The sequence below is a fragment of the Girardinichthys multiradiatus genome, chromosome 5, assembly GCF_021462225.1.
Source record: "Girardinichthys multiradiatus isolate DD_20200921_A chromosome 5, DD_fGirMul_XY1, whole genome shotgun sequence".
Taxonomy (NCBI): domain Eukaryota; kingdom Metazoa; phylum Chordata; class Actinopteri; order Cyprinodontiformes; family Goodeidae; genus Girardinichthys; species Girardinichthys multiradiatus.
The window spans coordinates 21,140,615-21,168,273 of NC_061798.1; the positions used below are offsets into that span (position 1 = coordinate 21,140,615).

Here is a 27,659-nt window from a genome sequence, read left to right on the forward strand (position 1 = left end):
AATTTTAAGCCTATTTCAAACTTCCCTTCCTATCATAAATTCTGGAAAGGATATTATTTCTGCAGCTGCAGTCCTTTTTTAAATGCATCCAATATTCATGAAAGGTTTCATTCTGGTTTTAATTCTCTTCATAGCACTGAAACTGCAGCTTTTAATGATCTTTTTTCGGCTACTAATTCAGGAGTCTCTGCTGTTCTTTTTGCTTTTAGATCTGACAGCTGCCTTTAACACAAAATTCCAATCTCTCAAATTCAGCACTGTGGTGTCAAAGGCACTGCACTAGATTAGTTCAGGCCTTATATGTTATGGGTTTCTCTGTCTTAACTTTTCTTTTCATTCATATTCTGGTGACATTCAGATCTACCTTTAGCTGAAGGGTAACAGCTCTGATTCATTAAAACCATGGTTTCAGTGTCCCACTGAAGTCAAAGCCTGGATGGTCTCAGATTTCCTCAGTTTAAATGAGAAGAAGACTAAGGTAATTATGTTTGAACCACAGTGCTTCTCATTTGGATCTGGTTAGCCTTGTAAAGTTGCTCCTTAAAAGTTTGGGGGTTATGTGCTCTACCGATGCGCCACATGGCCCCTGTGTAGAGAGGCTTTGGCCCATGATACGACCGTCCCATAACTTGCCTCTGAAAAACAGATTTGTGCTTTTTTAAACTGAGACTCTTGTCTACAGTGAAATCATTTTTATCTTTAACAGCTTTGAACTGGTGATCCATGCTTAAATTACATTTATACGTATGTAACTCCTTATATTGGTTGGTGTTAGTCAAGTCCGCCTGCAGAATGCTTCAGCGTGTCTTCAGACACAAACTAAAAGGCATGAAAATATTTCCCCTCTACTTTCTTCTCTTCATTCTAAAATTAACCGGCTCACTGATTTTAAAGTTATATTGTTGACCTCCTGCAGCCTTGTGGACCCTCTGGATCTCCTACATCTAATGATTTAAGGTCGTAGTCCCTAAACTGTGGAATAAACTGGGCCTACACATCAGACAGGATCCAACAGTCTCTGTTATCAAGTCACATTTGTCTTTTGTACTGTGCTCTTGTTTTTTTTTTTTTTTTTACAGATAAGGTTGCAGATGTTTTTAAATTTGCTATATAACTAAACTTGAACTTGAATACAAGCGAAAGTGACTATGTCTTTGAGACATTGCAATGTCATTCTTTAGCATCCACCTCCTCTCAGATATTAGTCCGATATTTTTTCAGTGTGCATCAAAGAGGCAGGATTCAGAGGCATTTTGTACTTATATTTGATCCTGACTTGACAGTAAGTAATTTCTGCTATTGCTTGGGCTGCCAGTTTTCTCTTTTACGTAACGCACTAAATTCAAGTGAAATGGCAAAGCAAAAGCAATTTATCTGACTTCAGTTTTCCAAATAAACTAAAAGCTAATTCAATTGGTGTCATAAACTTATATGAGTCAGTGTAAACCAGGGGCAAAATTTTAATTGTGTTCAATTTCAAAGTTTGCTTCTTGAATAACATCAGGAAGAAAGTGATGACATGATGGAGTCATGAAAAAAAAACGAAAATTGGTGTATGGAGAACATTTGATGTATGCATGTATGTTGCCCTAAACAGTGCTCACAGTATCTATACAAATATTTTTTCCTTGAAGTTTAATAACCCTAACTTCACCAGCTCTAGTTTTGGATATGACGGCACTGCGGTGGCAGAATTATTTGATTAAATGGAGTGAGAACAGCTGTATGTCTTTGTGATGATATGCTGGTACATATTGTCCTTATACATTCATATGTTTTACCATGTGCAAGCATGTAAATTATAGTTTACAGTTTCTCCATGCAATGTAAACAAATAAACATGTAAAATCTATGTCTGTGTGTGTAAAAAAAAAATTTATTTCCACTGCCAACCAGTCAGCTGGAATACTTGGCCAGTTAGAGTTTACCAATTAACCTAAAAGTCTGATGACATTTAAAACTGAGTTGTCAACAAACTATACTCTCAACTGAGGTTAAAGAGCAACAGCTGAAATCAGATATATACACACACACAGCATAAAAAAGGTGTTGTTGCAGAAAGTGTGTGTGAAATGACAATGCAGGTAGAAGAAACTAAAGGTTGTGCTGTTTTAGGTCTGACTGATTGAAGTAGAAAAATGGAAAGCAAATTTTCAGATTGTCCTGCTAAATATAAAAAAAGTTCAACAATGTGTTTATGTCAAATTAATTTAAAAGTAAGTTTTCCACAGAAAAATCATCCATCCAGTAATTTGTTTCATCCAAATGGTTTCAGAAAGCATTAAGAGCGTCAGCTACAATGTTATGTGGTGTGTTAAGACTTTATTACAAACTTAACAAAAAATATAACAAATATCTGCTGCATTAAATAAAAAGAAGACTGTGATTTACAGGAGGGGAAAAAAAAAAAAAAAGATTTCGGTGAAGCGGCCATCTTTTTTTAGTCCACACAGTAGAGCCGAGTCACTCTTTGAACTTCCATTCCTGACGACACATGGGGCACTGCTGCTGGACTTGCTGGGAGTTCAACCACTTCAAGATGCAGTGCATGTGGAAACAGTGAGAGCACTGACCCCAGACCAGAGGGCAGTCATCTCCAGGAACTTTACCTAGAAAATAACAAATATATTACAAAACATTTGAGAGTGCGAGCTACAGAGGTACAACGTCCCATACATCCAATATTAAATACTAAGCCTGTATTAATCTATAATATTCCCAACTTGCTGCTGAGAACTGCTTGGTTGCAAAGTATTTTTAGCCTCCTTTTTTCTGTCCCATAACTTGAGAAGATGTCCAAAAAGTCTGATGCTCCTTAATTTGTGTGCATATTTTATAACCAAAAATAGCCGTAAGGGCTTTTATTTTAGTGCCTGTCTTTGCTGTCAATGAAATTTGAGAGCATATAGACTGAATTTAGACATACACCAGTAACTGGTGTGAAGGTATTCCAGGTTTTTAAAAACCTAACGTTTACAAAACTGCTAGCATTTTTAGTTATACCCGTCCTAAATAATAAGCACTGCTCCTCTGTCACTAGTTGCTGCGCAGCTGGCTGCAAGGGACACGTTTTGGTCTGGAAATATTTCCAGTTGTGTAAAACGCTGACAGTCATAATGTGAAAACTTAAGCAGTCCATCATGTAGGGTTAAAAGGACTTTTTAACAGAAATAAAAGCCAAGAGGCTCAAACTCACAGTAATGGGAGCATTATGAAGATAACAGATTGAGGTGAATGTGGATTGCTCCCAGCTGACAGTGCAGCTTCAAACAACAGGACATTTTCCCTAATATTGAGCAGTCATGCATTTAATTGACCTTTTACATTAACTTTACTAAATCACACTACAGGTCTTTACTTAAAATTTACTCTGAAACACTTCACGGAGCAGCTATACACAATACGTTGCAAACAAGCAGCATGATGACTGCAGTTTAAATGTTTAGATTCCATAGTGTATTTAAACTTTGTAACATTTCACCGCCAAAAACGGATACAAGGGGTTGTGAATATTCTACTGCCTTTGAAATGTGTCAATATTTACCCCAGCATTCTGTAAATATGGCTGCTACTTTCTTTGTCTCCTTATTACTCACATAGATGTGGACACGTAGGTCGCATTTAGTCTAATATGTTAATTGGTTGAACCAGGATTCAGAGAAAAAACTAAATAGATGGGCTTCATGAGTTTTAAAGACGTTCATCCCAATTGTTTAGAACCTGAGGTGTATTTGGACTTTAACGTTAGGTGACATATATGCTCTAATAGAGAGGCAGTATAAAGTCGCACAGTGTCCCTGCTCAGATACTCACAGTCTGGACAGCAGCCGTTGAAGGGCATCCTGCAGATGCCGCAGTTTTCATCGTTAGCCACCCAGGACCAGGAGGCCACTCCGCTCCACTGCCTGATCTTCACCTTCATTCTCACCAAGCTGCTGCTAAAACCGCGCTTTCACCAAGCCGAACAGTAACTGCAGTTCACAGTGCAGCCTCTGGATACATCACTTGTCAAACAAGCAGATTTGCACTCTGCAATGAATAACGATCAATGTTATGCTAATCAGCTACACTGAATTTAAAAAAAAAAAAAGTTGCTTCTTCTTCTTCGTGTTTATTGGCGTTTGGCAAATGACAACTTGGTGCATTACTGCCACCAACTGGAATGGTGTGTGAATGGGGATTCAAAATATAAATCTATCTATCTATCTATCTATCTATCTATCTATCTATCTATCTATCTATATACAGGGGTTGGACAATGAAACTGAAACACCTGTCATTTTAGTGTGGGAGGTTTCATGGCTAAATTGGACCAGCCTGGTAGCCAGTCTTCATTGATTGCACATTGCACCAGTAAGAGCAGAGTGTGAAGGTTCAATTAGCAGGGTAAAAGCACAGTTTTGCTCAAAATATTGAAATGCGCACAACATTACGGGTGACATACCAGAGTTCAAAAGAGGACAAATTGTTGGTGCACGTCTTGCTGGCGCATCTGTGACCAAGACAGCAAGTCTTTTTGATGTATCAAGAGCCACGGTATCCAGGGTGATGTCAGCATACCACCAAGAAGGACGAACCACATCCAACAGGATTAACTGTGGACGCAAGAGGAAGCTGTCTGAAAGGGATGTTCAGGTGCTAACCCGGATTGTATCCAAAAAACATAAAACCAAGGCTGACCAAATCACGGCAGAATTAAATGTGCACCTCAACTCTCCTGTTTCCACCAGAACTGTCCGTCGGGAGCTCCACAGGGTCAATATACACGGCCGGGCTGCTATAGCCAAACCTTTGGTCACTCATGCCAATGCCAAACGTCGGTTTCAATGGTGCAAGGATTGCAAATCTTGGGCTGTGGACAATGTGAAACATGTATTGTTTTCTGATGAGTCCACCTTTACTGTTTTCCCCACATCCAGGAGAGTTATGGTGTGGAGAAGCCCCAAAGAAGCATACCACCCAGACTGTTGCATGCCCAGAGTGAAGCATGGGGGTGGATCAGTGATGGTTTGGGCTGCCATATCATGGCATTCCCTTGGCCCAATACTTGTGCTAGATGGGTGCGTCACTGCCAAGGACTACCGAACCATTCTTGAGGACCATGTGCATCCAATGGTTCAAACAATGTATCCTGAAGGCGGTGCCGTGTATCAGGATGACAATGCACCAATACACACAGCTAGACTGGTGAAAGATTGGTTTAATGAACATGAAAGTGAAGTTGAACATCTCCCATGGCCTGCACAGTCACCAGATCTAAATATTATTGAGCCACTTTGGGGTGTTTTGGAGGAGCGAGTCAGGAAACGTTTTCCTCCACCAGTATCACGTAGTGACCTGGTCACTATCCTGCAAGAAGAATGGCTTAAAATCCCTCTGACCACTGTGCAGGACTTGTATATGTCATTCCCATTACGAATTGATGCTGTACTGGCCGCAAAAGGAGGCCCTACACCATACTAATAAATTATTGTGGTCTAAAACCAGGTGTTTCAGTTTCATTGTCCAACCCCTGTATATATACAGTGAGAACACTGAAACATTTGAGAGCTATAGAAGTACAAGGTCTGCAACGTCCCATACAATATTAAATACTAAGCCTATATTAATCTATAATATTCCCAGCTTGCTGCTGACAATTGGTTGATTGCAAAGCATTTTTGCCTCCTTTTTTTCCCCATAACTTAAGATGTCCAACATTTTGATTGACATTCAAAAAGGCATCTATCTATCTATCTATCTATCTATCTATCTATCTATCTATCTATCTATCTATCTATCTATCTATCTATCTATCTATCTATCTATCTATCTATCTATCTATCTATCTATCTATCTATCTATCTATCTATCTATCTATCTATCTATCTATCTATCTATCTATCTATCTATCTATCTATCTATCTATCTATCTATCTATCTATCTATCTATCTATCTATCTATCTATCTATCTATCTATCTATCTATCTATCTATCTATCTATCTATCTAATCTATGGAAAAACAAGAAGTCGTTCACCCTCCTACCAGAGGGGGCAGTATTTGGAAGAGACAGGTAGAAGCTGAACGGTCTCGTTCTAGGCATATCTAAGGTTCCGTTCGTTGCTGAGTTAAGCAATAATCTATTGTTAAATCGGCTTTAACCGTTTTATTTCTATAGCTCTAAAGGAATCTAGTTTCTTCAAAAAAGTGGAGTCATCCGACATAAACGGTAATTTAACGAGCTAACCCTAAGTAGGCCAGGCATAAACAAAACTTAACTCGGCCTTACAGCCATACAACCATTGTGAAACGGATTGAACTAAATGCATGGTTTTGGCTTAAAACATCGTTTTGTTTCTGGTCATTCATGTTTGACTCACATTTGTACAAAATGTGTCTTCTGGGTATGTAGCATTCGGTCTGTGAACGGTTAGCTTCATGTTAGCTGAGAACACGGAGCAACGCTGTTGGTTAGCTTCTAGTTCAAAACTGCCATATCGGCCCTGAGAAATTGACATTTTTAAGGAATCTCAGTAACCTTTGTTTGGCTCCAGATTTAAGGCACTGACAATGGTCAAACATGGACTGAGCTCTTCTACAGCTCTTGCATAATTTTAGAACACGGTTCGACGTATGACAACTCTTTATTCTAATAATGAAATGAAAACAGTGGGCAATTTTGAATGATTTTTTTTTCTTTTGACATTTCAACTGATTGCAGGTTAATTTTGGCCAGGCTTGATCAGTTTATAACTTGCAGTTTTCAAGCTGGACTCCATCTAAGGCGGACGAGGCCCTGCTAAAGATGTGTAAAAAGCCTCTTATTAACGTTGATCACTTCATCGTTTTTGAAATAATGTAATTTCACAATGAAAAAACAATCAACATTTAATTTGAATGAATATGTTCAGAGTGACAATTCCCATGTTTAGAAATAATAAGGGACAGTCCTCTTTGAATAGATGTAACTAAGGCCCCTTTTATTAGTATCATCATGTCAGATGAGACTCAGATTAAACCGACTCTCCATGAGGGTTTAGTTTAAAAAGATAATGGATTTGTGGAAATTAATTTTATGGCTACTGTTAAGTAGCTTTTGTTTTTTCTAGCAGTCCTGTGTTACTCTGCTAGAAAGGTCTTCATTGGTTCATTCAACAGGATAATGGTCTTATCGACATAGAAGTGGTTCGCAGGACACAAAATAACCTTTTTCCATGAAAAGTGAAATGTTAAAGAAGACTAATTTCTCTTCTCTTGGCAAAAGGAGATTGTTGAAAGTATTAACAGCTTTCTTTAGTTATTTATGTTAAAGACAATTATTTCTTAACAATTTTAAATAATATACTCAAACTGAAGATTTTTAACAATCTTCAGCATGAGATTATGGTATAGCAACAAACAACTGATTTATTTAGTGTATTTTACACTGCAAAAAAGATTACAACTATCCTTTTTAGTGTTTTCACAAAGAAAATAAAGGTTTCAAATATCACAACCTTGTTTAAAGAAACTATGAGCTGAGTAGAGGAGTTCAGTCCAGGTTTGATAAGTTTAGGTATTTTAAGTGACATTCAAAGGAAGTCTTGATTCCATGAAAGCAATGAAATACCCTTTTATCCAAATGCCAACATGGACCTAATCTATCTTACACTGAGACAGAGCAGAAATTATGCAATTAAAGCTATGTAATGTAGCTGTTCAGAACCCTTTTAGCAGATTTTTATATTCAATAGGTTGAATATGTTTTTTTCCCCAACACAAATCCATCCTAAAAAAACATTTAAGGGTTCATCACACTTGTGGGTCTCTTTATGCAGCGTGTCACTATGTACACACTCACAGTGACACACACCATATTATTTCCAGTTTATAGACATCTTAATTGCCCCTAATTCTTTTTTGCTTAACAATAGGCATTATAACTTGTGACAAAAATACAGTTTTGCTACTTAAGAACAGTTAAAAATAGAAAGAAATGGGTTCATGTAGGATAAACACATAATATAATTAATCTTTTATTCTGACTAAAGACCTTAATTTATATGATTTGAATCTGAAGGAAACGCTCATTACTCTGTGATTTCACAACACATTTTCCTTTTTCTTTTAGGAGTTGGTGTAAATGTGAGAGGATGTTCTCAAAAGGATCTGACTACGATTACAGGCGGCAGGATGCTGACAGAAATTCAAGAAGGAAACGGGGTGACTATGGTGACAGACGGGAAGAAGGGCGAGACTTCCACAGTAATACTCCTCAGGACTCCTATTATAAATACAGCAGAGATGGACACAGTAGCACAGACAGGGTGAGCAAAAGTGGAGAATACAGCAACTCTTCCAAGAGGCTGTGCAGTTCAGATTCATCGAGCAGAGACTGGAGCAGAAAGAGCCCCACGAGGAGGCGTATGTCCCCACCTGGTTGGGATGGACCTGAAGAAAAAAGGCGAAGGCATACAGATGAAGATGATGCAAATTATAGATATAAACGGGATTCTGTAGAAAAAACTCACAGGCCGTTACCAGCTAGTTTTTCACGTAACCAACAGTTAAGATACTCACCGTCTTATGAAGATGGTGGCAGGTACAGGAACACGTCTCCGTATTCCAGGTCCAGGCATCAACAGGAAGAGTTGCCTCTGAAAAAACAGTTTGAGGATTTCAGTGAAAGAGATTTATCTGATTGTTTTAAAGCAAGTGTTTATCAGAACAGGAGACATGGGTATTCACAGGAGAGGACGCAGTCACCAGATAACACTACAAAGGTCAGTTGTGGGCTATTTGATAGACTTTACATTTAAAGTTACGTTTATCTGATTAATAAAAATTTTCTAATATCAAACAGATTCAAGCCAAGATGAGAGAGAGGATACCCGACCCCTCTACATCTGCGTACTATGACGAATACTGCGACAGTAGGGCCGCCGCGCCACTAAATGGATCCGGTGGGCGGGTACATTGACTTTTTGTTTTTTACTCCAGCACAGAAAATGTTTTTTTTTTTTTATAGCTTTTCATCTCATTTTTTGAACTTTTTCATGTTACAAACAGACACTTAGATTTTATGTTAAAGACCAAATTAAAGTAGTACATAGTTATGAACAGGAAGAAAAAAATGTACTCTAAAAAAATAAACTACAAATCTGAAAAGAGTTGAACTTGAATTCAGCTCCCCTCAGTCCTGTCCAAACCAGCTTTTGCTGAAATTATAGCTGCACGTTTTTTGTGGTATATCTCTACGCCCACTGAGAAAATCTAAAGACTGACTTTTTTGCTCGTTCTTCTTTGTTAAATTGCTAAAGCTCAGTCAGTTTCGATAGAGGGTGATTAAAGGATTTAAATATTTTAGTCCTCAAATGTCGACACGATCTTATTCGAAACTTCCTAAATGAGCACATTGACTACTTTCAAGTGGCTTTATTGCTGTTTAATTTTACTATCCAAGTATTAGCTATGCCTTCCTATCCTTTATTAACTGAAAAAAAAATCAAACCAAGTCTCCAGTCAGTTCTATATGGTTCTGGTACATAATAAAATGAAATTATTTTCAGAAAATGGTGAAAGTTATTTGTATATTGCAGACTAATGTAAAAAAATATTTGCTTCTCGTGTCAAACTGCAACTTTAAAGTCGTATTTTGTAATTTTGTAAAATGAAATTGGAATAACAGTGATTGGCTTGTAGACCAGTTTCAGGGGTTTATGAGTATTTGGCTTTTTCTCACCAAAAATTAAAGTTCCTCTTTTTATTTATTTTTTTATTTTGTTGGCCGACTGCTTTAAACAGAAAGTTATTCCAGTTTAATTAAATCATTTCCCATGTTAAATGTAACCTAATAAGAAAACCTAAGTTCTGTCTCATGCTAGAACTGATTTATTGCATTCATACATCTAAAGTTGTGGTTTCCGTGTCTCCCATCAGTCTTTTGAAAGCGACGCCCCTCGACAGAGTGCTGCACTCCCTGAAGTCAAGTCATCTAAAGGCTTCCAGCGCTTTCTTGACGTACTCAACAAGGGTGTGAATGTTGACGTTCTCACTCAGATAGTAAGTCAGACCCCTAAACCGCCCTGTGAGGGGCACATTTATCCAAGGTCTCTTGTGAATGTTGGAGATCAGCGGTTGTCTCCCTTTTGCACTGAGAGGCAACAGAAACACTACAAAGATAACAGCTACTGGAATGAAAGTAAGGGATCCCTCAGGTCAACATCTCCACAACCTCATCACGGGTCCGCCAGTCCAAATAGGAATCCTGTTTCTGTCGGGGAGAGCTTCTTTGGCTGCAAGTCAGTGGAAAAGAAGACCATGATGCCAGAAGATGAGCAAAAGCACAAGCAAATGCAAGATGTTTTGCAGGCTATTGGCATGGATTTGGGATTCGAAGAGCTCGGCCAAATGTCTCATCGAATCCAGGAGCGACTCTATGGCAAGAGGGATAATGAGCGCGGCCGCAGGTTAAGTAGAGAAAGAAGTGTTGGGCAAGCTTTCACTGTGGGACGTCGAAGTAGATCTCCATCAAGCAGATCTAGTTTTACCCCACAGCGTCAGAGCTCTTATACAAAGAGAGACTCGTTCAGTGATACAAGGGACGAAGCAGACATGCAGCAGTCTGAATACAGTCCAGAGTTAAGTAGGAAGTCTTTTCTGGATGTTCAGGACAGTATGGAAAGTAAAATAAGCACGGGGAAAAGCATTCCTGCACTGAACGCTTTCCCGTTCAACCCCATGGATGCTGTAAAGCAACCTCCTCCTGCAACGATGCCACCGGTTCCACCAGTCCAACTGTATTCTCCCATCAGCCATTTACGACTGCCGTACCCAACTGTTCCTCCCCCTCCACTTCCTTTTTTCCCCCGTGTTGCACCAGGAGTTTTCTTTCCTCGTGTTCCTCCCATGCTCCTCCAATCACCTCTGCCACCTCCAAATGTCTGTCCTCCTTTATTCGCTCAAGGGAGACCGTCACTTCCACCGCACCTGCAGCTTTTAAATCCAGCAAATGTTAATGCTCAACAAGCCGTGAACACAACGCAGACGTCGAAAACGCAGGAAAGGCACCGCTTCCTGCAGGTTATTAAGTGAGTGCAGCGTGTCTTCACTGAAATAAGACGCAGTAGGACAAAGGGTTTGTAGCTTTTTTTTTTTTATTATTTTTGTAAAATGTGCAAAACAAAAAATGGAGCTGGGTTAAAATTGTATGTTGGAGGTTAAAAAAAAATGACACTTCAGTTAATTGACATAACGTAATCAACCTACAAAGTGCACATTATTGCATCTGATGAAAGATCATAAACACTGGAGATTTACTAATAACTGGACCAGCAGATTAAATGTATATATACACACACACACATGCCTATGTTTCATTGTAATTTGGACTGATCTTAAAGGCATCATAAAGGCAGACTGTTGAATATTTTTGTTGGTCGGGATCATCCCTTTTTTTATTTTATTTGTGTACATGTAGTTAACTGTTGTGTAATAATCTGAAGTGTACAATATTAAAGACAGTTATTCAAAGTAAACTATGAAGCAAGTGTTTTGTTACTGAATGTTGTTGCATAAGCGGGTAAAAAGTTAACATGGTCATCCCATTGGTTAGGTTTTCTTAATGTGGTCTCGGTGAGCTTGCATTCAATTGTGTCTATATTGCTATTTTATCGCTGTCACACTGGGTTCCTAATAAATATCTCTATCTATATATATATCTAGATATATATCTAGATATATATCTAGATATATATATAGATATATAAATATATATGTGTGTGTATGTGTCTGTTTCAACATTTTTACTGATCACTCGTCTTTAGACAATATTTTTGATTGCAGTTGATAAATTGATGATAGATACAGGACAAACATGCAGAAATAAAATTAATGTTTGTCAAGTACATCTATCATTAACATTGTGACCAGCAAGTGAACATTTGGTCTTAAAGTTGTTAGAAGCAGGGAAATCGCAAAACTGCACCTCTTGTGGAGTGTTTTAGGTCTGCCCGAGTCGGTATCTACCAAATCCGATCGAAAGAAGAAAGAATGGGAGACTGGTGAGAAGAGATGGCTGGCTTGTGTGGTCTGCTAAAGAAATTGAAAGTGGTTATGGTAGAAAGGTGTCAAAATACTCAGTGCATCAAAGTTTGCGGCGTACGGAACTGCATGGTCACAAACCAGTCAGGGTCCCTATGTTGACCTTTGATTATGGCTGCATCAGTAATTAGAACGACGACATCATAAATGCACTGCACAACAATGAAGGAAGCTGGCCTGGTCTAATGAATCACTTTTTCTTTCACATCACGTGGATGACCCGGTGCCTGTGCTTTGCTTACCAGGGGAACACATGGCACCATGGTGCACTATAGGAGGAAGGCAGGCCAGTGGAGGCACTGTTTTTTGGCCCGTGTCTTCCACGTGGATGTTCCTTTGACGCATACCACCTAACTAGTGTTGCAATCATAGTAAACCCTTTCATGGAAATGGCATTCCTTGATAATATTGATTTCTTTCAGAAGCTTAATATGCCCTGTCAAAAAGCCAAATGTGATTCAGGAGCACAGCAACAAGTTGTTTGAGGTCCTGCCTGACAGCTTACAGGATTAAAAGGACGTTCTGCTAAAATCTTGGTGCCTGTCCATCATAGCGTTATGCCTGATTGGTGTATACACTCGATACACTGATACTCATAACAAGATAGTTTTTAGTTGTACACCCACTTGACTAGTATAACTGCTCTTTTCTCTTTGTTAGGACAATTTTGCTACAAAATGAACATCCTCTTTCAGATCTATTGTTATATCTGTGGTCATTTAAATTCCCCGGGGAATTCCCCTCTGGGGAAAAATAGGTTCATCTCTCACTTAGAGAGCTTGTTAGAGCACCTCTAATGATGATAGCTTGAAGTAATTGTTTCTTTTGGATGTTGGTCTCAACACAGCATTTTGTTCATATTGAGATTTGGTCTTTAAAACTAAACCCAAAGATTTGTAATGTCATAAATCAGTCATTCTCGAGTAGGTTTTGTTTTTGTGCTGTCTAATATTACAAGCAGTGACTCAGTTTGACTTACATTTTGTATTAAGATTGAATTTTTTTTTCCTGATACTGTAATTAGATTTTACCATCCGTAAAAACATACGTATACAACGAGTGTAAGAATGACAGAAAACGATTATTTTTAATTTCCTGAAGGTGTTTCTGGAGCGGTAGTCCTCCGGTACACAGGTGGCGCTGTTGAACTATTCTGTTATTTCAACGTCTAAAGACGTCTGCCCTTTTCCTCTACAAAGCAGTTAACCGAAGATTATTTTGGTCCTGCGCTATGGAGGTTCATCTCGTCTCTATATTTTCATAACTCTTTGTTTATGAAGTTCGTTTTTTTTTTTCCGATAAAAACAGTGTGTCGGTTGTTTCGCAGATGACGGTTTTCCAACAGAAGAAGGTAAACCTGTTAGCTCCTATGCTAAGCATTATATAAACCCTTTTTAGTTAATTCTGGTTCCTTTACTTATATTTGAGCTAGAAACTTATATTTTTTATATTTTATGTAGGTTTAAAGAAAATACTATTCTATGAAGTTTGGATTTTAAATGCCAATCCTCGATTATAGTGTTTTAGTGACGCTAGCTAAAGCGAAATAGTTCTATTAGTTTACATATAGGGGTCGTGATTTCTGTTCACCTTTTTAACGTGTGTGTGTGTGTATGTGTATGTTTTACGTCTTTAGAGTCTCCATAAATTGTGAAAGGCAGGACAATGAATCCATATGACTGGAGGTACTCTACACAAAGGCTGCAGACACATCTGGAACCAGATCACCAGAGGGTCATCAGCAGCAGTAGTATGGGGAGAGTCCCAAGGATTGCCGGCGACTGGGAGATACACCCTATGCATACTGCTGTTCAGCCTCACAGCAGGATTGTTGCTTGTAGGGAACTTACTCCTCCATCCCAGAACTTTCCAGACCCAGATGGAAAACCATTAAATTTAGAGGAGGAAGATCCTGAGTTGGCGAGGAAGAAACGAGAGCTTCAAGAGTTACATGAGCAGATTATAAATAAGAAAGCCACCATTGCCATCAAAGCAATTGAGATGATTGTGAAGACTCCATCTGAGACAGATGCTCCTGATGATGACGAGTTGGAAACTTGCAGGCCTGAAACGCTTAGAGACAGAGTGAGAGAGATATTGCAGCAACGTTCATTCAGCTTTTTCTCTAAGGTAACGAGGATATCCTGATAACATGACGTGCAGCTCTGTGCAGACATTGATCAAGTTTACAAACGTTCATCCTGATCATAAATATTGTCAATTTTGGCCCTAGTGTTTTATTTGAACTGTTCTTTTTCCATTGGGAAAGTAATATATAATGTATTAATGTAATGATTTTTTAAAGAGAAAAATTACATGCACAAGTTTTAATTTTTTGTTGATGCTATTCTAAAATCCTAATAGGGTCAAAGTTATAATACTGGTTCAAATATATACAGACAGTTTGCTAAATCTTAGAATAATTTGCTTGGAAAGATCTAGAATGTCTTTAACTTCATTAAGCTAAAGTCTGTTAACTTTTCATTAGTGATCATGATTGATTTCAGCTGGTAGTTTTGCTTTGCACCTTTAATAACATAAGCCTATTCCAAGACTTGGAACAATAGCGAAATCAGTTAACCCTAAAGATCTCGTAGGCAAAAATGAAACCTATTGAGTGTTTCAACAGAACATTGATCAAAAAAACAAACACGAGATTGGTTTTGGAAAATGATAAAGTAGGCTCGCATTAGTCTTCTGGAAAATCTTTCCTTAAAAACTTGTTCTTTGCCTGAAAACCAGCCAATTCAAGTTTGTTTATGGCTATAAACACCCTATTGTTGAGGTGCAGCTTACTGTTAAGTCGATGTATGTATAAACTGTGTTGCCAAAAGTATTGGGTCTGTGGTGGACCAGACTTAAGCAAGGACAAAAGGTATTCAAAAATTGGAAAAACTTCAATTTAATACTGTCAAAAATAGTTAACAAAAGGTAAACTTCAATACAAAAATAACTCAGATAATAAATGACATGAGTTTGGGCCCAACTCAGCTGAGGTCAACTGAACAGCAACAAAACTCAAACAAAACTGACCTCCAGACCAAAAAACAAAGACTACTTAAATAGGGGTGGAATAACCTAGACTCAAATGGGGAAGGCACAACATAAGAACAAATGAGAAAAATACATACAAACTAATTAACAAACACAAATGACACAAATTAATCTTTAACTTAACACAAATAAGTGAATGCTAAAGTGACAAAATAACTAACAACTTTAACAAGTTAAGAAGTATAAGTATAAGTAAACCATTCAGACAAATCTTAACTAAAGTGTGCACCCATTAGAAAATATCTGTCTAAATAAAATAAGTTAAACTTATGTTTAGTGTCGTCTGAAACTTAATAAATGTAAAACAATGAAACAATACTAACTCTTTGTGGTGGTGGTAGAAGCATTCACCACAGGTCCCACCACCAAATCAATGAATTCTGGTGTTACAATCACTTCCATGGTTGCAGGTTTGGAGAAACTTGACTGGCCTGCACAGAGTCCTGACCTCAACCTTCTTGAACACCTTTAGGATGAATTAAAGCAGAGGCTGTAATTCTGGTTTTCTCGTCTATGAACACACTCCTAAACCTTGTGGAAGATGTTTATAGAATAGTTAAAGATGCTTTTACAGGCAACGGTGGGTCCTTCAATAAATTGGACCTTTTTTAAATTAAGAATAAAAATTCATGTACATGTACAAGTTGACAGACAAATATGTTTGGCACTACAGTGTATGTTTTGATTACAGAATATCTGTAATGAATTCAAGCAATGACTGGTAACCAGTTGGGTTTTTTCATCTTTAAAGTTGTTTCATCATTCTGCCTTGGAAAATGAACAATTTAATACTAAGTTATTGTAAATTGGAAGGTTAGGAATTGGCAAAAAATACATTAAATGATATCTGTATTCTCTTCTAATTCTCAGGTTAAGTTGTCTAAACTAAGAGAACAATCTGCTGCATTGAGAAAAGATGGTGTGAAGCAGCAGCACCATCCACTGAAGGTCAGAGTGAAGGCATTAAGGGCACACAGACTTGGGGACCCCTGCGTCTTACCACCCCACAGAAAGAAGGTTTGTACTAAATGTTTTTTTTGAACAAACCGAATTCCATCCTGACTACAGAATAGGCAGTTATGATCTAAATGTTTCTATAAATGTAGAATATCTATAGAAATTAGAATAAAATGATAATCTTTAAGAATAAAATTAGCTGTACTATATTTATTTCTGTTAGCGCCGACTGTTTGGGGAAATGTTGCACAACCTGAATGCACATTAGCTTTTATACACAGTTACACATTTTACATCTTGCTTTTTTTTTTCTTAGTTGTACCTACTGGATTTATTATTGTTTTATGCGATTCAAAAACCAGCTGACAGTCCAGTAAGGAGTCTGATGCATTTAATAGCCACTTTTCTTTTGGTCTATTTTCCAGCTGTACTTAAATTATGTTTGAGATTTCAGCCTCTGCACAGAAACCTGTTCTGGTAGAATATTGTAAAAGAAGAAAACACAATTTTGGTAATGTACAGCGTTTTTCCCCACTGTGAATGCTGTGATGCAAGGCTCATGTTTGACAGGTCCCTGATGTTCCTCCACCTCTTACCACCCGGAGTGTTGTTTTACCAGTAAAAGAAGAGAGCGGCGCTGACAAGGGCTTCGAGCGCTTCCTCACTGTGCTCAACAGAGGAGCTGATATCAACCTGAAAAACATGGTATATCTGTTGTAAATTTTAACATTAACAAATCAAAATGGAGAAAGCAAATGTAGAGGAGAGAAATATTATTCATAGCACCTTAACACATGCATTAGGTAAACAAAATAAAAATGTAATATCTGAGTATGATAACGTGATGGACAGGATAAAATGTTATTACTAAACCGAACCCCTCTCAAGGACAGTGATGTGTAAATATAGCGTCTTTCATTCTTTGAGCTTTGCAAGACCAACATCAGCAGAGGACACCAAAGCAACTAGAGCTGAACCCGGACCCTTTAAATCCAAAAATGCAGCACCAACTGTAAAGCATGGTGGTGGTAGCATCATGCTGGGAGGGTTTTTCACTGCTAGTGGTACTACTAGTGTCCACTTTGAACTTCGCATTGTTCAAAGTGGAGGAAATTTTGAACACAATTAAACTGTTTGTTCAAAGCAGAAAATGATTTTTCTCCGGCCTTCCAACAGCCTCAACCTGAACTTCTAATGAGTTTTTTTTTTTTTTTTTGATGTTCTTGAACGCTAGGTCAGCAGAAACCATGAATATAGTTTCTCAAATAACTGTTTTACTGATGTTTGAGTATCTGATGTTTCTCAGGTTCCAGATGTTCCTCTGCCGCATCCTGACCACATCATTACTTGCCCTGCGAAGCAGGAGAACACCACCAGCAAGGGATACGAGCGCCTACTCGGCGTTCTCAAGAAAGTAGCAGCAGCGGCCCCTAACATGAACTCAAAGGTACATCTTGCTGTTGTTCATTTCCAGTGCTTTGAAAAGGTGTTTGCCCCTTAAACATTTCTTCTGTTTTTTGCTGTTTTGTCACATGTAAATGTTTGAGATCATCAAACATGTTTTAATCGTAGATTAAGTTAACCTGAGGAAATACAGAAGATAATTTCATTTATCAAGGGGAAAAAGGCAGCCAACCTGGCCCTTTGCAAAAAAAGAATTGCCCCTAAACCTCATAACTAGTTGTGCCACCCTTTGCAGCAACAACCTGAAGACTCGGGAGATTGTGATAACTGGCAATGAGTCTTTAACATCACCACTGAGGGATTTTCACCCAGTCTGTTTTGCGGGAATGTTTTAATTCAGCCATGTTAGAATATTTTTAAATGTGTTTAATGTCATATTATAGTTCTGGAATTGGATTTAAATCCAGACTTTGACCACTCCAAAACCCCATTTAGTTTTGTTAATCATTCAAATGTGGCCTTACTACTGTAATCATTTGTCCTTTTGCTGAACTAAATTGTGATTGGGCTTAAGGAGGGTTTAAACCTAATGATAGGCAGGTTTGAACAGTTTTCTTTTTCTCTTAATGAATGAAATCATCGTTTGAAAACTGCTTTGTGTATTTACTCAGGTTATCGTTATTCAATATTAAAATTTGTTTGATGATCTGAAACCTTAAAATGTGCCATAAAATCTAAATCGGAAAACATCCGTGATGGGCCAAACGCTTTTTCACAGCCCTGTAAATGGCATTTTTATTTATACAGAATTATGCTGTTTTTCACCAAGTTTTATTAACAGGATAAACTTATTTGAAGACAATTTGACCCTGAGCACACTGAAATACTGCCTCATTTTAGGAGTTACAGCACCTTAAATTTGGAAATAAGTGACAAGAACAAAAGTAACTGTCCATGTTGCTCAATAATACTTAGTGCCAGGTTGACTCCTGTTTTAATGATATTGATGTGTGTGCGTGCGTGTGTGATGATTCACAGGTTCCTGATGCCCCTCTGCTGCCTCCTGATCACGGCATTACTTCCCCTGACAAGCAGCAAAGCGCCACAAACAAGCGATATGAGCGCTTACTCAGTGTACTCAGCAAAGAAGCAGCTCCCTGCTTGAACACCGCGGTACATCCTGTTGAGTTTTTCTTCCATAAGGCAACATTTGTAGAGTTGCTGATGCTTCAGTAATGAAGAGCATAAATGCATTGCCCCGAGCCTGACCTCAGTCTGAGGAAAGTGTGACCCACATCTCACTTTAGGGCTGAGATGTTTTAGGGCTTGTTTTCTGTTTCAAGTCACCCACATCATCTCAGTAAGATCAAGCTCTGGTCTTTGACTCAGCCGGTCCTTGCTAGATTTACTGGTTGTTTTGGATTATTGTCTTGTTGCAAAGTCTGGTTCCGCTTCAACTATAATTTTTACTTTCCTCAAGTGGCCAAAACATCCTGGAGCAAAACATCCACAAACCATAGCACTTCCAGCTATATGCTTCACAGGTTGTTTGAGGTTTGTTTTTGGAATGCTGTATTCGGTTTTATGCAAAGCACGTATTGGATTTCAGACTCATCTGTTCAAAGAACATTATTCCAGAGCTCCTGGTCTTTGTTCACATTCTCTTGACAAACTTTAGTCTGGCCGTTATGTTTTTCTTGTAGTCTTAATGTCTTCTCCTTGCACACTGTTAATGAAAATTGTGCAATTTCTCTCAGATTTTAGAGGCATGCATTTCCAAATCAACAGTAGGAAGCGCCTGCTGTAGGTCTCCGGATGGCGTTTTAGGGTTTTTGGCAAAGTCTTTAAGCATCTTGCGGTCTGCTTTCAGGTTGAACTTTCTTGGACAGTAGTACCGGGGCATGTTGGCGGTTGTTGTCAATGTCCTCCACTTGTAGACTACTTTCCAGACAGTAAAATGGTTGATTTAAAATTATTTAAAACCTCTTTAAATTCCTCACCATGACTCACCCTGCAGAGGAGAGCACCATTAAACAAGGAATATGGGAGCTTATTTAGCGTGTTCAACAAGGGAGCCGGCATTAACTTGAAGACTATAGTACATGCTGCTGTTTTTTTATATGCTTTCGATATATTTGTATATTTTATTGGGAAGACGAGTGTAATTTGCTGTGTTCTCTGCTTCCCATTGGAAGGTGTACAGTATTTGTAAGCTCTAGGAGTAAGCAGTAAAGTAACAGCACTGAAACCTTTGTAAAGTAATTTGTATAAATGTCTTTTTATCCCCTTCTGACCAATTAGAGCTCTACATCCACATGTCATAAGTTGATATATATTATTTACCCTTCTCTGCAGGATTATAATGCTTTGCATTCATGACCCCTTCTTGATGAATCTGCTTCCAATACAAACCTGCTATAATTTTATTAGTCATTTCAGATAATTGCCAGTTTTAGATATGTCCTTACTTCAAGACATCTTAATGAACTGGTTAAAGATTTCCATAGCATTTCATTAAGTTCTGTTTTAGCAACAAATAAATTTGACAAAGCTGCGTTAAAGCAGGGGCACATCTAAACAGGTTGCTGACCTTCAAGGACAGGAGTTTGACATGCCTTGTTGTAAAATATAGTTTGCTAACAATTATTCCTGAAATTTTAATTCACAGTAGCTGTTGTTTAATGCCTTTAACCAAAATAGTTGCTTTTTACTCGTTTATATGTTTTGTCATTTATTCTTTAATATTGTAGCATTAACCTGCGGGGGGTAGCATGAGAAAAGCAGGTCTGTTTGGCTAAAAATAGCCAATCCCCTCTTATTAACACTGTCTCTTTTGCTGCAATCAATGTTCTTCTGTGAAGTCTTCATAATGAACTAAATGTGTGATGGTTTTCTTCATGAGCAAATCTAACTTTGACGGCCACTCCACAGATAAAACGTTTCCTGTCTTATTATATCCTTCTTTCCAGGAATCTTTGAGATGAAGACATTACATTCATCTTGGTACATGCTACTAAATATGAATGTACTCACAGATTACATTTATATTTCAACTTTTGTGTGTCTGATGTTTTTCAGGCCTCTGATGTCTCGTTACCTCTTCCAAGCCAGAGTGATCCTCCTAGAATAAAGAAGGAGAGCAGTACCAACAAGGGTTCTGAGAATGGGAGCAAAGCCAGCAGAGGTTCTGAGCATGAGAGCAGTAGCAGAAGTTTCAAGTGCGAAAGCAGCGCAAATAAAGGTCCTGAGCTTCAGAGCAGTACAAGCAGAAAGTTTGAGAACAAGAGCAACCTCGACAGACGTTCTGACCCTGAAAAAAGCTTCGACATACGTTCTGACCCTGACAAAAGTGTCGACAGACGTTCTGACCCTGACAAAAGCTTCGACAGACGTTCTGACCCTGACAAAAGTGTCGACAGACGTTCTGACCCTGACAAAAGCTTCGACAGACGTTCTGACCCTGACAAAAGTGTCGACAGACGTTCTGACCCTGAAAAAAGCTTCGACAGACGTTCTGACCCTGACAAAAGTGTCGACAGACGTTCTGACCCTGACAAAAGTGACGACAGACGTTCTGACCCTGAAAAAAGCTTCGACAGACGTTCTGACCCTGACAAAAGCTTCGACAGACGTTCTGACCCTGACAAAAGCTTCGACAAACGTTCTGACCCTGAAAAAAGCTTCGATAGACGTTCTGACCCTGAAAAAAGCTTCGACAGACGTTCTGACCCTGACAAAAGTGTCGACAGATGTTCTGACCCTGACAAAAGTGTCGACAGACGTTCTGACCCTGAAAAAAGTGTCGACAGACGTTCTGACCCTGACAAAAGTGTCGACAGACGTTCTGACCCTGAAAAAAGCTTCGACAGACGTTCTGACCCTGACAAAAGTGTCGACAGACGTTCTGACCCTGACAAAAGCTTCGATAGACGTTCTGACCCTGACAAAAGCTTCGACAGACGTTCTGACCCTGAAAAAAGCTTCGACAGACGTTCTGACCCTGACAAAAGCGTCGACAGACTTTCTGACCCTGAAAAAAGCTTCGACAGACGTTCTGACCCTGAAAAAAGCTTCGACAGACGTTCTGATCCTGACAAAAGCTTCGACAGACGTTCTGACCCTGAAAAAAGCTTCGACAGACGTTCTGACCCTGACAAAAGTGTCGACAGACTTTCTGATCCTGAAAAAAGCTTCGACAGACGGTCTGACCCTGACAAAAGTGTCGACAGACTTTCAGACCACGAGAAAAACGTCAACAGATATTCTGACCGCGAGTGCAGTCCAAAAAGAGGTTCTGAGAGCAAAAGTAGTGCCAACAGAGGTTCTGAGTTTAAGAACAGTGGTGACAGAGGTTCTGAGTGTGAGAACCGCCTTAACAGACTTTGTGAAGGCAAGAGCAGGATCAAAATATTTTTTAAGCGTGAGAGCGGTGTAAACAGAGGTTCTGAGCTTCAAAACTTTGACAAAACTTCTGAACATGAGAGGAATGTCAGCAGAGGCGAGAACAGCATTAACCGACACTCTAAAGACAAGGGTGGCGCGAACAGAAGTTCTGAGCACAAGAGCAATGATGAAAGTGCCTCTGTGCACGACAGCAGTGCCGGCAGAAGTTTCAAAAGTGAGAGCAAGAACAACAGGGGTTTTGAGCGTTTCCTCAGTGTGCTCAACAGCGGCGTTGACATCAACAAGCTCAGTAAGATGATCAAAGAGGATGTAGATGATCTTCCAAAAACAACTTCTTCTAGTTTGAAAAAGGCCCCCAAGAGTGGAAGCCAGAAGTCTGACACTGGATCCTCGCTGCCAGGCTGCAGTGGGATCAGCAGCACAAAATCAAAGACTGACTCTGTCAATAAAGAGCTTTCCTTACCTGAAGACAATGAGGTGAAGAAAGTCAAAAGAAGGTGCAGTTTGGACTCCAGCAGCAAGTCAGAGCCCCCCCTTGAAGTGAGGAAGAAAAAGAAAGAGGAAAAGGAACCCCAAAAGATAGATGAAAAGCACGAACAATTGCAAACCATTCTTCAAACTTTAGGTTTGAATCTGGATGTTGAGGAGTTGAGCAAACTTACAGATCGCACCCAGGAGAGGCTGTATGGAAGGAAGATTGAAGGCAGACAGACGAGCGACAGCAGGAAGGAGCAGGAGAGTCCACCGAGTTGCTCCCTCAAAAAACCCACCAGATCACGCTCCTCCTCCTCTTCTTCCTCCTCCTCCTCCTCCTCCTCTTCTTCATCCTCCTCATCCTCCTCTAGATCCGTCTCTAGAAGCCATAGTCGAAGCCCCTTGCGTCGTCGTCGGCGCTCTCGCAGCAGAGATGCGCATCGACGTTCTCGTGACCGAGGCGGTAATGGAGTGAAACGGCCGAACAGGACCAGAACAGAACCACAGAGGCCCAGTTACAGAAAGCAACAACAAACATTTCCTTCTCCTTACCCTGGTCAGTCTGCCTATCCCGATTACAACTTGTACCAATATGCCCAGTACATTAACTACTACAACGCCTACAGTGGTGCTATAAACTCCAATTGGCCATTTGCTCTAAATCAAAGTCATGTCAACCCACAGTCCTATTTACAATGGAACTCACTATTGGCAGAAATGGGGCTTTCCAACCACCCGGAACAGCTCTCTCTTCAAGATCTTATGCTAGTCATGAATCCAGACTTATCTGTGAGTGAAGGTCAGAGCAATGAGGCCTCTGGTTCTCGTTGCCTCACGGTCGTCAATACTAAACCATCTTCTGAAAGCCGTATGATGGAACGTCGATGGCACGCGAAGCAGGAGAAGCATCTCTCAGGGTTGAAAAAGAAAGAAAACAAAAAGAGAAAAAGGAAATCAGAAAGTGGTGATGATTCTTCAGAGGAAATGGAGAAAAAGCCTTTAGAGAAAAAACCTGCAGAGACATTTGCTGTGGAGAAAAAAGCCTCAGAGACGGTTGCTATGGAGAAAACAGTTGCAGAGACAGTTGCTACCGGGGAAAAAACCATAGTCCCGAAGACCTCAGACTCCAAGCGCCCACCAGGTAATAAAGGTGATGATAAAGCCAAGACAAAAGAAGAGAAGAAAAATCAGCTTTCAGAGGAGGAAATAAGGGCTAACTTGAGGGAAAGGGTAAGTGGACTGTTTTTTTTTGGTTGTTTTTTTACCTTTTTTGTTGTGCACCCAAAGATGTCACCTTAGATCAGTGGTTCCCGCCTCTAGTCTTGCATGTGTGAGATGTCTGTGCTCCAGCACGACTAATTGAAAGGATTGCTTTAGCTTCTCAACATGCAATCAAGATCTACCGCAGCCTTTTAATGAGGCATTAAATTAAACCAGGTGGGTGGTAACAGAGAAGCATCTACAGTTCCTGGCAGACGTACGCATACCTAGGGTCCCAACTATGACCTGAGAATTATTAAATGTTTTTTTAATGTACATTTAGTGTCTTAATTTTTTGTGTTAAACTTAGTAAATGTTTGAGTTAGAGTTTCTGAGAGGAACCACAGAAAAAGTGGATTTAAAAGGCTTTTTCGCAGCTTGTTTTGCATTTACACCCCTAAAAACTTGAACATTTATAAACAAAACTAGACTGATAAACTACATCTTAGTGTTATAGATTTTAAAACAGAGCTGTCACACCTCTTAAAGCTCTTCTGAGTTTTTAATGCCACAGCCGCAGACCTCAATGTATTTAATGTGACATCCATTTTCAAGACTTGCCACAGATTCTCGATTGGATTTGGGTCAGGACTGTGACTCGCTCTGTAGATGAATAAGCTTCTGCCCTCTTGGTTGTTTCTCTCAATAATGCTCTCCGTGTCTGGTCTGTCAGCTCAGGTTGATGGTCACGTACTGATAAGTTTGCAGTTACGCCATACTCTTTCCATTTTATAACCTAACCCTGCTTTCAACTTCTCCACAACCTTCTCCCTGGCCTGTCTGCTGTGTTCCTGGGTCTTCATTATGCAGGCAACTTCTTAAGGTCATAACGTGAACTGGTTTTTATTTAGGGGTAATAATATAATAGGTCGGAATACCTTCCAGACATTTGTTAGAAAAAGAAAAATAGAAACCATGTATAATTTTCCTTTAACATTTATGGGCCACTTTGTTCTGATCAAACACATAAAGATGCTCTCTATCCACTCTGACTGAACCTGAGCTACTTTGCTAAGAAGAAATGATTAAAAATGCTGTCTTTAGATGCTCAAAGGTGGTAGCGACATACTCAAGAGACTTGCTCTAATTGCAGAGAAACGTGCTTCTAGAAGGTATTGACTCTGAGGAGTTGAATACCATGCAGACTTTTATTTAGATAAAAAACAAAATCTAAAATTCACTGCATCTAGTACCTTCAAACACTGTAGCAACATTCTCACTCAAGGCAGTTTTATGATACTTTGTGAAATATTTAATAAGATAAAAATCTTCGAAAGGGCAAAAACTATTTTAGTACACTAAAGCTCAACGTATAAGGCAGCCATATTTGATTTTGAGGTTGGGGTTGGCATAACTTAACTTAACCTCTCAAAATTCAAAATCAGGGGAACTTTCTATGAATTGTTTCCAATGAGACGTTTCTAATTCTGAGTAGAAATGGAGCATGTAAATAAACTGCATCACTTGACCAATCACTTGAGGAGAGAGGAGAAAACCTTTCGTTTTTATTATTACTCATTTTTTCATCAGATTACACAACAAACTCCAAGGTCCATTATAGCATTCTTTGAAATGTCTGTTAGTATGGTGGTACTTGGACAACTTACCAAGTACTACTTAGTAATCACTGATCTAAAATATTTGCCCATCAGCAAAATTCCACTTTCATTGTGATTAAGTGTGATGGATTATTTAAATTGTATAATGTTATGTGAAGGATTTGAAGACACATTTGGTTATGAAGTATTCCTCATTTTCAATTAAGTCATAGTTAATTTTATAGCACTTTTAAAATATTACTCAACAGCATTGCTTTATGAAGTAAACAACGATCCACAATTGGTCATTTACTGTGAGAAGTATGAGTAACAATAAAAGTCCTGACCAGATACTACAAATATTAAATATATTTTTTGTAGCTTTTGGAGTTTAACCGGAAAGCGAGGCTGATGACACAGATACCCAGCTCAAGCATCAAGCCAGCAGACTCCCTGAACTCTGAGCTCCTGTAACGTAAGTAAACACAAATCACGTCTCCAGGGCTGTTGTTTCTTCTGTGTTTTCTTTCCCGACTGGGATGCCGGCTTCATGTCCTTCTTTAAGTTTCTAGCAGACGAACTTGTTCCAGACAGTGTGTGAGACAGAGATTTTACAGAATATCCAGAGATGAATTATTTCACATAGATTATTTCAACACAACATAAGTTTGTGGTCATGCTCCACATGTTTTCTTCAACCATGATGTTTTCCTCTCAGGCTTTTCCAAGGATTTGTCAAACCTCACAAAGCCAAATAGTAATTAACAGGAAATGATTCCTTTTAATTGAATGGTAATGTGTTGCAGAGACGACCTGTTTCACTTTAGCTTGGGATTCTCAAATCTCGCATATTGTTTTTTTTTTTTTTTTTTTTTTTTTTTTGTATGTGACATGAATTTGAATGACTTAGAAATATGTTCCCAAATTTTAGTGGTAAAACATTTTAATAAAAACTCTTGGAATAGTAGAGTTGGCCTTATTTATGAAATATTGCCTTTATTTTCACAAAACCTAATATTTGGTGACATCGAGGAGACCAGTGTTATCCTGTATCCACAGCATTAATACTTTCACACACTGGTTCTCAGATCTCCAGACAGTGTGGGGTTCAGTGTAGACACTTGGACATGTGGTGGAGGGTAAGCTGGAGTTGATCTCGCCCTGTGACTGCTGTTCCCCCACATCTGCAAACTGGTTTTAAGATGTTCAGAGATATTTGGTCAGAGGTCCATGGATTGACAAGCCAAAACATAAAGCTGGGTTCATATAATCTTGAATCTAATAAGTAAAACAAACTAAGAATTTTCATGTTTAAACTTGTAATTGAACCTTGAAACAAACCCCCATTTTGGTCCCAACTGTGACTTTATATCTCTTGTATAGAGCAACATATATTTATGTACGGTATAATGTAACTTTCATTTGTTTGTTCTGGTTTCTTTCAGAGGTCAGAAGATTGATGAGCGCGCTGGTGGATCAATAACCTCCATGTTGCTCCACTGTGCATCTCCCTGTTTGAGCTGGATCCTCCTCATCCGCCACAAGCAAAATGAAAATTTACTCAGAAAAATGTCTTTTCCCCGAACCATTTATGGTTGACATAAAGCTTTTTACTTTTGTCTCCACCGTTATGTAATTTTCATGTTTTCACATTTATTTGCAGGCTCTGTTGTTGAAGCTTACCTTATTTTATTGCCAGGAGCTAGTTTTTTTTTGTCTGTTTTCTCTCAGTAAAGGTTTAAGTACTGTTATAATGATTGTGGATGCTCTTCTTTTGCTAGTTTATCTTCTATGAGGGGGGATCAGTGTGTCTTCTGAAGGTTTTTACAGGTATCTCTCAAGAAATTTGAATATCGTGAGAAAGTTCAATATTTTTATTATTTCAGAAAGTGAAGCTGATCTATTAAAGAGATTTGTTGCACATAGAGTAAAATATTTAATGCCCTTTTATTTCTTGTATTTTGGGGATTATGGCTTCCAAATAATAAAATGTCTAAATACTGCAAACTAATGGTGCCACACCCTATTACCTAATTAATTCAAAACACATGCAAAGGTTTTCTGAGCCTCTAAATGGTTTCAGTCTGGGTCAGCGGGCGACACGATCATGGAGAAGACTGCTGACTTGACTGATGTCCCGAAGACAGTCATCAACACCCACAAGGAGGGTAAGCCACAAAAGGTCCTTGCTAAGAAGCTTGTTGTTCACTTTTTATTTTATGTTAGATGTACCTGTACTAAAGAAAACTGATACATCATAAAACACGAAGTGCAAAGTTGGTCTGAGCTTTTTTTTTGTTTGTTTTTACAGCCAGTTTTGAAGAGGGGAGACATCATATAAATAATTTTTCTTGACTTTGGTTGAAATTAGTAATGACCAGAAGAGCTAATTTAACATATGGGAGAGGCAAATGTCTGTAAGATCACCAATTGCTACTTAATTATAAATAAAATTATAAACAAAAACTATAAATAATATACTAATATATGGGCATTTTATGTGAT

The 27,659-nt window shown here is 38.8% G+C and overlaps 3 protein-coding genes across 4 annotated transcripts; 2 read left to right on the top strand and 1 right to left on the bottom strand.

Moving 5' to 3' along the window:
• Positions 1-2,305: 2,305 nt before the first annotated feature.
• On the bottom strand, positions 2,306-4,122 carry anapc11 (APC11 anaphase promoting complex subunit 11 homolog (yeast)). Its single transcript, XM_047366233.1, has 2 exons — positions 3,814-4,122; positions 2,306-2,609 (listed from the first exon to the last, which is right to left on the bottom strand). The coding sequence occupies exons 1-2, from the start codon at positions 3,920-3,922 to the stop codon at positions 2,464-2,466; spliced, it is 255 nt and encodes an 84-aa protein (XP_047222189.1). The 5' UTR covers positions 3,923-4,122; the 3' UTR covers positions 2,306-2,463.
• Positions 4,123-6,042: 1,920 nt separating this feature from the next.
• On the top strand, positions 6,043-11,498 carry LOC124867850 (cyclin-dependent kinase 12-like). The gene is made up of 4 exons (XM_047364502.1): positions 6,043-6,211; positions 8,093-8,744; positions 8,825-8,932; positions 9,901-11,498. Exons 2-4 carry the CDS (start codon positions 8,115-8,117, stop codon positions 11,053-11,055), a joined length of 1,893 nt encoding a protein of 630 aa, XP_047220458.1. The 5' UTR covers positions 6,043-6,211; positions 8,093-8,114; the 3' UTR covers positions 11,056-11,498.
• A 1,716-nt stretch (positions 11,499-13,214) lies between these two features.
• On the top strand, positions 13,215-27,434 carry LOC124868235 (serine/arginine repetitive matrix protein 2-like). 2 transcript variants are annotated; one of them, XM_047365213.1, is made up of 9 exons: positions 13,215-13,414; positions 13,700-14,193; positions 15,988-16,134; positions 16,645-16,779; positions 17,381-17,521; positions 18,517-18,651; positions 20,557-23,586; positions 25,536-25,629; positions 26,600-27,434. In XM_047365213.1, the coding sequence occupies exons 2-8, from the start codon at positions 13,729-13,731 to the stop codon at positions 25,626-25,628; spliced, it is 4,146 nt and encodes a 1,381-aa protein (XP_047221169.1). In that variant the 5' UTR covers positions 13,215-13,414; positions 13,700-13,728; the 3' UTR covers position 25,629; positions 26,600-27,434. The 2 variants fall into 2 exon arrangements, with proteins under 2 accessions (XP_047221169.1, XP_047221170.1); XM_047365214.1 differs by lacking the exon at positions 18,517-18,651 and having other exon boundaries at positions 13,218-13,414.
• The last annotated feature ends 225 nt before the right edge of the window (positions 27,435-27,659 follow it).

Excerpts from the sequence above, each read along its gene's own strand:
- LOC124868235 (XM_047365213.1), top strand. The coding sequence starts at position 13,729 with ATGAATCCATATGACTGGAGGTACTCTACACAAAGGCTGCAGACACAT. Across the intron at positions 17,522-18,516 it reads CCCCTAACATGAACTCAAAG|GTTCCTGATGCCCCTCTGCT; the intron begins GTACATCTTGCT and ends GATGATTCACAG. Across the intron at positions 18,652-20,556 it reads CTCCCTGCTTGAACACCGCG|GCCTCTGATGTCTCGTTACC; the intron begins GTACATCCTGTT and ends GATGTTTTTCAG.
- anapc11 (XM_047366233.1), bottom strand. The coding sequence starts at position 3,922 with ATGAAGGTGAAGATCAGGCAGTGGAGCGGAGTGGCCTCCTGGTCCTGG. Across the intron at positions 2,610-3,813 it reads CAACGGCTGCTGTCCAGACT|GTAAAGTTCCTGGAGATGAC; the intron begins GTGAGTATCTGA and ends GTTATTTTCTAG.
- LOC124867850 (XM_047364502.1), top strand. The coding sequence starts at position 8,115 with ATGTTCTCAAAAGGATCTGACTACGATTACAGGCGGCAGGATGCTGAC. Across the intron at positions 8,745-8,824 it reads CACCAGATAACACTACAAAG|ATTCAAGCCAAGATGAGAGA; the intron begins GTCAGTTGTGGG and ends AATATCAAACAG. Across the intron at positions 8,933-9,900 it reads TAAATGGATCCGGTGGGCGG|TCTTTTGAAAGCGACGCCCC; the intron begins GTACATTGACTT and ends GTCTCCCATCAG.